This window comes from Corvus brachyrhynchos, unplaced genomic scaffold (genome assembly GCF_000691975.1).
Source record: "Corvus brachyrhynchos isolate BGI_N302 unplaced genomic scaffold, ASM69197v1 scaffold279, whole genome shotgun sequence".
NCBI classification, from domain to species: Eukaryota; Metazoa; Chordata; class Aves; order Passeriformes; family Corvidae; genus Corvus; species Corvus brachyrhynchos.
Window position 1 is genome coordinate 4,510,427 of NW_008246060.1, and position 9,656 is coordinate 4,520,082.

Consider the following 9,656-nt stretch of genomic DNA (forward strand, 5'->3'; position numbering starts at 1 on the left):
TGGGTTGTATGGTTAAGAAGGATTCACAAAGTTAAACTAGTTTTGGGTCACATAAGGAATAATAGTTTGGTACTCATTTGACACCATTTTGGAGGCTTCTTTGTCTTATTTAAAAATCTTTTCCCTCTTTCCAAAAGAGTCATATTCAGACTGTTCAGGATATTTGCCTTCCATGTCTATCACTGATAGGTGATGTCACAGATCCAGATTTTCCCTTTCCTTACATGTAGAACTGTTATATTCTAAAGGGAAAAACTGCTCATAAATAAAAAAAATAGAACGAGAAACCTTGATTATCCTCTCATTAACCATTAAATTTTTTCTTGATGAGGAATTTTGAGGATTCAGTTTTCAGTAGTAGTCCTGCCAGGGAAAAGATGAAAAGCCTAAAGAATCCTGAGATGGGCTATGGCCCTAAAAGTTTAACAGGAATCTGGCATGCACAGCTATCATTGCATTCTTCCCTCTGATTCAAAGAAGAGCTAAAAAGACCAGACAAATAACTGGTTTTCTCTTTACAACTTGTGAATAATTCAGGAGAGTGACTAAAATGACACTTTTAGTCAAACCTCCCAAACACAAACATTGCTTCATTTTTATTTGCTCTATTTCACTAGTAAACAGAATAAGCCTGTTTACTGTGTACATGCAATCTGTCAACTGGTGAGAATCCAGGTAGTTGAGTGATGACTAATTTGTAGTAATTCAGTTCCCCTCCTTTGTAAAGAAAATGAGAAAAATCATCCAAGCCTGCTAAAACTGTAGTTTAAATTGTATTAGGTTTTGGAGTTTGCCACGAACTGCAGAATTTTTAATAATGCTTCCAAGATCCGTATCCAAGTTGCAGGTCTAGGATGTATTGTGAAGCTAGTACACCATTAATCTTTCAAGTCTCTTTACAGGACAGAGCAAAGAGAATAGAAATTACCCAGAAGAGGTACTGGCAATTCTCTTGTCCGATGCGTGTCTGATTAGATTGTATGTTCTGAAAAAATGTAAAATCTTCTACAGTTACCTTTATCCTGTGGTTATCAGTGTAGTAGTGTGTGATCTCTAGTTTCACATGTACTCTGCTTCTTTATCAGCCCATTTAAATTCAGTTCAAGATTACCTAAGCTTTGTCTGTAGCCTGATTACCACATACTTCCATCAGATTTTCTGGCCTCAGTAAGGCAGGGAAAAACCTCTAAATGCACGTGGTCCATCAGACTCCTTTCCTGCCTGTGCAGTAAAAAGGTTGGGATAGTTGAGGTCAGTATGCAGTGAGTAGGAACTGTAGGCTGGACACAGCTGTTGCGTTGGGTTAAGCACTTCATTAGAACTGATCTGCACCGACGTTAATTCTTGTGCTGTCCTGCAGATTTGGGTGAAACCATCAACCATGCCTTCTTCATGTTTCTTTTTTAAGCCGATCGGTTTCTTTTTGGTCTGTATGTTATTGTTTATTTCAGTGCTGGTATATTTTTTTTCCACTTCAGTTACAAGTTCCATTTGTGCGCATCCCATGAGCCATCCTGTTTGGCCACAGTCAAAGTTTTGATTTAAAGACCCAGATATACAGCCCTTATCAAGCATCCAGTCAGCGCACGTTGGATTCAGAGCGTATCTGGTGTCTTCTCTGCCTAATATATTCTTGTATTATTTTCTCTTCAACAGCCTCAAGTACTACAGCCTTCCAGCAGCCTTCCCAATTCCACAGACCTCGCCCAGGGAAAACTAATAAAAACTCTACATACCGAGGCCCACAGTGAATATCCTAAACCAGATCTGCATGACAATAGAAATGATCAGAATCCAAATGCTGCAAATGTCTCTCTCCCAAATAGCCTGAATGACGGAAACTCTTTAACGAGCGTACAGTTAAACACAAAAGATGAAAATGCATCCTATATGGACAATTTGAAAAACAAAAACACTGAAGACCCTGGAGAGGTGGCTGATAATAAGAAAGGTACATTACCACCTCGTTCCCACTTTCAGACCTCTACACGAGCTGATGCTCCAGAGGTGCAGACTGGATTATCTGTGAAAGGTCAACCCTCATTCACAAACCAGGCTTCTCAGCCAAAGACTTCGAGAATCGCGAAACCCCCAACTGCTTTAGTGCCTCCTACCATGGCCGTTCTTGTACGATCTGCAGATCATTCCGCTGCTTCCAAGGAACGTGAGCTTCTACCACTGAGTAGTTCAACTCAGACACAGCCAACATCTGGGCAGGATAACCTAAAGGGTAAACAGAGTCAGAAAGTGTCTAAACTTCGTCCACCAACTACGTCCTTTGTTAAATCCAAGCAAGTGAGCAGTCAGAAATCCACACCAGTACCTCCAGAGCCTCAGAACACCTCCCTGAAGTCTAACATCCCGAGGCCACCAGCCCAGAGAAAGGAAAACGTGCAAACACACCCTGCTGTTTTGCATTCCGGGGACAGCACGGCCTTCGGTCGGCATTCCCGTCTCCCGAAAACAAAGACACACTGAGGACGTACCCACATCTCACTGCACAATGCCATGCCATAAACCACTTCCTGTGTTGTGACTGCCTTGGAGCCTGCCGTACCTGCAGCCTGCAAATCCCAAGTCACTGTTCGAAATTGCATCTGTTTTAGGGCTTGCATTCTCCATCCTGCCGTGTTCTGAGGCTGATGTTACGAGCTGTGCAGTTTCTCTTGAGAGTGCTTTATTTTATCGTTGGTCTGTAATAAAGATGGTATTGCAATCTTAGTCATTAAGCAAATACTGAAGTCCTGTGGTGACCACAAATGCCAGAATGCTGCACTATTTCAGGATGGCAGAAATTATTTCTTACCTCTGTTTGAGTTATTAGACAATGAAATCGCTGTTCTGTTTAACTTCTTGGTTCTGAGTACTCCTTAGGTCAGAGTGGTAGAAAATTAGACTGACTAGCAGATGTTTTATTGGCCATAATTCTGACTCTGTATTCCAGAGGCCTATGCAAAAACCCTTGTATTTATCATTCTCTCAAGACTGACATATTTAATGTTATTTAATCTGAGGGGTTGGGTGGGTTGTGTTGTTTTGTTTTGCTGTAATCTGAAGTTGCTCTGTTCTTTATTTATCCTGTTTTCACTGTTCACAGCCATTCGGCAGATTTCACAGGGTGAAATGAATCTTCTCGCTTAAACATCATCGTTTGTTAAACGATTGTGGTATGTTTTTATTGTGTTGAATAGACACATTACTGTGTAGGTTCTTGAAATGCAGTGCTAAGGATGTTTGTCCAAACCTTCCAATGCAGGCTCTTGGGAACTGGTAAGTAGGGAACCTCTGGGAATAAGGGGTCCAGAACACCTATGTTGAGGTTGCACAACATGCATTTTAATTAATATTTTAAACTTTTATTGTTCTGCTTGTATTTATTGATTTCTGTTTAATATTGAAAGACTCTGAAGTACCTGACTTGAAATTTTGCACAAACTTTGCCATATGTGTAAGAATTTGAAACTATTTTACAGAATAAAACTTATATTAAAAATGCAACTATTTTTTAAAAAAGGAAAAAATTAACCCACTTACTTGCCTTGAGCAATCCTACTATGTCCTAATCCAGAGCTGGTACTCTTAAGAGTTTTTCAGAGATGTGTTATTTTGGTTTTGGGGTTTTTTTTGTAAATTTTTTTTTTTTTTTGTTTAATTTCTGAAGAAGTGCATGATAAGTGGTAAGGAGCTTTTTGGGGAAATAAAGCAGAAAAAAAAAATCAACTTTTTTGTGCTCTCTAGGAGAAGTTTTTTTTTCTGAAAGTAGTCTTGGTGCACTCTGGGACCATGACACAAATGATGTGAGTTACATGTGTGCATATCCAGAAAGCAGAAGCTTTCCAGAAGTTTGATGTTATGTCCCATCTCCAATTCTTCCCTTCTTTCCCATGACTCTCTTGGATGTTACTGGTTGGGGATTTTTTTCCTCCTGTTCTTGAGTCGGTTTTAAAATCAGCAGCAGAAGGTCGCTGCAACAACTTGGCTCAAAATCTGTTCCTGAAGAGCACATAATGTCAGTAAAATGCAACACAGTGTTAGTTTGTTCTAGGCTCTGGCTGTAGGACATGGACATATTACAGTATTTTCTTTGAGAGAATTAAAGTGAGTGGGTGTAGACATTTCATAAATGAATTCAATATTCAGCTTCTATAATATAAGCCCTTTATCTGGGTCTATCCTGATGGACGCCTCAGTTGGGTGAAGGAAAAGAGTTGTCTCACCTGAGTTTTCAGTACATAGTTGATGTTCTAGAATCATTTTGCATTTCTCACACTGTAATTTTATTTAACTGACGATGAAGTGGAAAAATGAAAAGCTTGGGGGTGAAAAATGGGTAGGGGGAGATTCTTTTTCAGAACTACTTATATCAGTCTGAAATAGGGGAGCTGCAGGACTTTCTGTGAACTGAGGCGATGACAATGAAAGCAAGACATAACAAGACAAATAATGTTAATTGTGATAGTTGGTATAGGATCAGAAACCATAACTTGAGATTGCAGTAACAATTATGCTCCGGGAATAATTTATTTCCTTGAAAACCATTGGATCAGATGGCATTTAGTGTACGTATTTGCTTTAAATAAGAAAATAAAAGTGACTTTTTATATTCCCCAAAACTAGCTCCTGGCAGCTAACTGTTTCTCAGGAGTTTAAAGACTGCTGAGGGAATGATCAGATTCCTGGTTCATTTTCCGGTCCATATAGATTTCTATGGAAGGTGTGTTTTTTAAGTTTACTTTCCTTGAAGAGAAGCTGATTTTATTGTTAGTTGTATATGATTTTGTGTAAAAATACGATTTTCACCTAATGTTATTGACAGAGATCCGTCATCTTCTGCTTCTTATACTGGAGGTATCGCCAGCCTGATGTAGTGATGTTTCAATTTTTATGTTTACATTTAAAAGTATAGATATCTGTCTGCACCTTTATTGAAAATTAAGGAGATTATCAAAGCAAATTAAGCAAAGAAAATCGAGATGATCAAGGTTTTCATTAAAAAGACAGTTTCTAATTTTTCTTTCCAGAAGAAAAAAGTTATATTTATATGGGCATGTGTATATGTGTTAAAGGAACATAAGTAGATTATAGTCCTTTTTTATAGCATTTCCCCATTTTGTTCTGACAGATTAGTGAGACACTGAGCTGGAGCCAGCAGGATTTGATCATGGATGAGACAGATGCTAGCCTGGCTTGTGTTTGTGTTCAGCTGCTAACCCGCATCCCTCTAAGACACCTGCATGTTTGGGCTCTTCATACTTTTCCAGGGAAGGCTCTGTTGCACGTATAGTAAGTCCAGAGTACGGGCAAAGGCTGTCAGGAGATGGGCAGCTGGGAGAGAAGTGGTGAAGTGAGGTTTGAAGCTTCACCTCGGTGAAAGATGGGGTTTGGGGAGTGATGGATGAGAGGGCACTGAGAGTGCTTGTCAAATGGGATTAAGTAAGTATTTTCAGGTAACATATCTACCTTATGAAAGGTGCAGATATCTCATCAGTACTGGTGCAGATTATCCAAAATGCATACATTTAAGTATTTGATATCTTCAGGGTTTTTTTTTAGGTTTATAAAACTGATTTATTGCCATTTTTTTTGGTTTTGATTTCTCATTCTTTTGTGCAATATTCACAAAAGTATTAAACTACTGTTCAGTATGTGTGTACAGAGGCAATTACGCATTTTAACAAGTGAATAAACACAAAAGAAGAGAACAGAATTGCACTTTAAATGAGCTTTATTGCTTGGAGTTGTGCCTAAAATAATCTAGATGCCTCCTGCTGTGTGTGGCTTTTGTTCGAAACAAATTTCCCCGGTAGTGTTGCTGTTTCCAAGGTATTTTCACATCACTTTCACAGAATCAATATGCACTGTAGCATGTTTAAAAGTATTCATATAGTGTACTGAGTTTTTGTTGTGCAATGACTTTAATTTAACCGTGGAATTCTAACACTGATGATGCAGCCAGATCATTATTGCCTTTGCCTTCCCTGAAGCTAGAACTTCCTACTGCCAATCAAAGCTAATGGCAAGATTTCCCTAGGACTAGCATAGCTCTTAAAGAATAATGGTCCCAGAATATGGTTTTGAGAAAAGAAGTGCAATATTATCTCTCAGACTTTCTTGAAATAATTACGAAGGCCCTGAAAATCCAAAACAACACAATTTTGAAACAGTTCCAAAAAAAAAGGGTTCCTCAGTTTTCCATCTTGTAGCAGTGAGAGTAGACAAAACAACTAGACTGCATCATAGGTCAGTCCAGTTCATTTCATCCTTGATCAAAATGCTGACTTGTCGTAACAATGCCTGAAAACTGAATACCATTTGCGTGACTTCCTTTGTTTGCATGTCACAGCCATATGCACATTCTAAAGTGTCATACTGGGGTAGGTTGCATGTTGGGGGGGAAGTATTTCTGGTTTTGCACAGCACATAATCCTCCTAATATGGACATTTCCTTGCTGTACAAATGGAAATCAGTTCTTGAATTGGGCTTCCGTAACTGTTCCTTATCTTGTTACAGGGGCTTTTTTCTGAGCAGAGTGGATTTAATGTGACCCTGGTGGTAGGGCTCAGTATAGTCATCTTACAACTGTGCTGTCAAGGAAATTCAGTCACTGTTGTGGTAAAGCTGCTCACTGCCTACTTAATTGTAAAAGCACCACCATAAACCCAATATAATTCCTGTGTAACAAAATCTTCAATTCAGTACTAGCTAAAACAAGAGGTACCCTTGCTATCTGCTTTGTTGTTTTTGGTTTTTTAACACAGGCCAGAGTAAATACTGTATATTGGAATTTGCTTGTAAAGTTGATTAAAAAACCTGTATGTAAAAATTCTTTCCTCAATGTTGCTCTAGTGAATAAAAATAAAAGTCATAATTCTAATAAGTATCCCTTTCTCTTGACTATTCATTTGTATGTTTTTTCAAGCCATTGTGCAAAATGTAGATAGAACTGTAGACAGAAAATTTGGGGGGACAGGGAGATTAGGTTTATGCTTACAGTGGATTTTTTTCTTGGAACTATCTTTCTCCAACAGAAATGGCAGGCTTTTAGCATGAGACTGTTATTAAAGGAAAAAAGAAAAGGAGGGGGCAAAAAGACTTAGAAAAGCTAAACATTTTAATGTATTGATTGCAGATGAACATGGACTGACACTGCTAATTCTTAAAGGTGTGTTATGGCACCTGTAGTGCAGTTGAGAAGAGTATTTATTAGTTCTCTTACGCAATTAACTAGTTAAAATCATCATTTTAAGATACTTAGAGAAGGTTATTTCCCCACAGAAGTCCAAATGAATACAACATGTGCAAATATGTAAGTCCTAATTGTATGTCAGTATTTTGCCCATAGTTTGAATGGTTTGCTGTTCTTGAGATGAAAGGAAATCTGCTCCATTAATTAATCTGACCTACTTCAGTAGATGGAAGTTCAAGTTTGAAACTATGATCAAAAAGGGAGGAGAATCCTGGTTTGAAGTAAGAACATTTTAAATATACTGCAGGCAGGCACTTGTAATCTTTAACCTCTAATGTTTTATTTTGAGCTTCAAGATGGCCTTTGGAAATTTTCATGGGTTCTGAGGGTGGAAAGAACTCCTGAACAGGGTTTCCAAGCTCAAACACATGTTTTAGGTACCTCCTTAACCGAGGCCCAAGAAGGAAGGAAGGTAGTGGGAATGAATCTTCCTGCCTTGTAGTTCTCCTGGGTAATTGTGCTCTTCATTACTTGGTGGACCAGATTATGTTACCGTGATGTCTAATCCTTACCAATGTGATCATCAGATGTTAAACAGCTGATGCACTGTGCAGCTGATGACTATGGAAATAGTGTCCCTAAAAGCTGTCATTGACAGCTTCCCTGTCTTCCTCATCCAGAGGCAAAGGCTTCTTGGCCGTGGTGAGCAATCCTCTGCTCTCCAAACTCAGAGCAGTGGTCTCCTGAGCCTGGAGCAGAGTTGCTTTATTGCTGTTGGGCAGAATGTCACACGTGGGGAGAAAGTGAGACAGACAGGGTAAGACATTTCAGTCATTTCCCTTCCTTTGCAACCCAGAATCAACACCCCTGGCACCTTTCCTTTGACAGAAATGTCTGGAGGTTTTAAGAGCACAACTGAATACAGCTGAAGCACAAAAGTTAATATTGAAGTATTTGTAACATCAGCTGGATTTGTGCAGTTGCTGCTTGGCCTGGGTTATGGATATTAGCTGCTGTTTCAAACAGGAATTGGCTTGTAGCAGAAGGCACTAAACATAAATGCTCCAGCTCTAAAAATCAGTTACTCAGATATTTAGTGCTAATCAGTCAATCTGAAAACTAAAACGGTGGGTTTCTGTTAGGATTTCCAGGAGTTTTCTCTGAAGCCACAGGCAGTAAGAGCCCTTGGGTCTTGTACAATACGTGGGCTGCCCTGCATGCTTGCTCCAAGTCCTCATGGAAAATACAGTATGAGTTCTTAGTAAGATGCTGAAGGCAGAAGTAATTGACCAGAAGCTCTGTTTTAAGAAGGATTCTGAATTCGATCATTCCAAAGGAGAGCACAATCTGAAAACTTCTGAGCTGTTTGAAGTGCTGCCCTCCCCCACAGCCTCTGAGAATCGCTTCAGTTGTTGAAAGCATTTCATGACACAGGTTGGCTTTTAAAGCCTGTTACAGTGCAAGCCCCTGAAATAGTCCAAGGTGAGAGGCATTTAAAACCAGTTGTAGACATGGGAAATTCCAACAGTTACTTCATTTGGGTTTGGTTTGGTTTTTTTTCTGAAAATTCCATAGAAATGCACCAATTTGGGAGAAGCATTTAGATTTCAGTGGAGCTTCAGATTCTGACATGTTGTTGTCAGCACCTCTCCGATCAAAACACTTATTTAGATTTTATTCTGAAGAGACCTGATAACATTGTTATCTTGGGTGCTACAGTTAGAGGCACCCTTGAAAAGCAGCCCTCATTTCCACATGAGCATCAGAGTGCCTTTTGTGTACACAGTGGTCAGTCTAGGGGTGGTAAATATATTAATTTAGCTGTATCAGAAGCATGTGCATATTAAACCTATGAGCATTTAAGGATTTGGATCATTTGGTGTGATAGATTTCAGTGCTTAGTAATACAAAAGTCGAGCTATTCCCACAATTCCATTTTAATTGCTACTCAGTTTGACAAACTGTGCTAATTATCCCATGCTACCTTTAATCTCTCTGCCTTAGTTTCCTCATAAATAAAATAAGAATAGCACCAGTGTTAGCAAAGTCAAGGCTTGCAAGATTCTATGCTGACAGCATGAAAAAATTCCCTGAGGAAATGAATCCTCCCTTGTTTTCTTGAACACTATATTAATCTTCCTGCATTTGCCTGCTCAGGAGTCTTAAAATTTTTTTTTTAAATTCCTTGCATGCAAGTTTTGTGGACCTCGTTGAGACTCTTTTATTAGATCCAGTGAATTTCCATCCTGTAAGGGTTCTGTGGCAGTTATTTACAGGAATTCATGACATGTAAATGAGAGGGAATGGTTTCTCTGTGTGAGTTAAATATGGCACAGTGAACGAGTTCTCTGAAGCTCTATAAGGAAATCCTCATGGAAATCTCTATCCCAAACAGTGCACTGGCAGTCTCATGGGGTGGTAGGAACCTGTGGCCCCACCTTCCAGGAGGATCCCTAAGGTGTTCATCAT

The 9,656-nt window shown here is 39.2% G+C and overlaps 1 protein-coding gene across 5 annotated transcripts in view; it reads left to right on the plus strand.

Annotated features, from left to right (window-relative positions):
* CCSER2 (coiled-coil serine rich protein 2) overlaps positions 1 to 6,881 on the plus strand; it is a 61,154-nt gene extending 54,273 nt beyond the window's left edge. For 2 of the 5 annotated variants that reach the window (XM_017746328.1, XM_017746329.1), the window contains exon 11: positions 1,657 to 1,880. In XM_017746328.1, the coding sequence (XP_017601817.1) occupies positions 1,657 to 1,751 (95 nt within the window). In that variant the 3' untranslated portion in view covers positions 1,752 to 1,880. Of the gene's footprint in view, positions 1 to 1,656 lie in introns of all 5 variants that reach the window. The other 3 variants (XM_017746325.1, XM_017746326.1, XM_017746327.1) reach the window with 2 other exon arrangements.
* Positions 6,882 to 9,656: the final 2,775 nt, after the last annotated feature.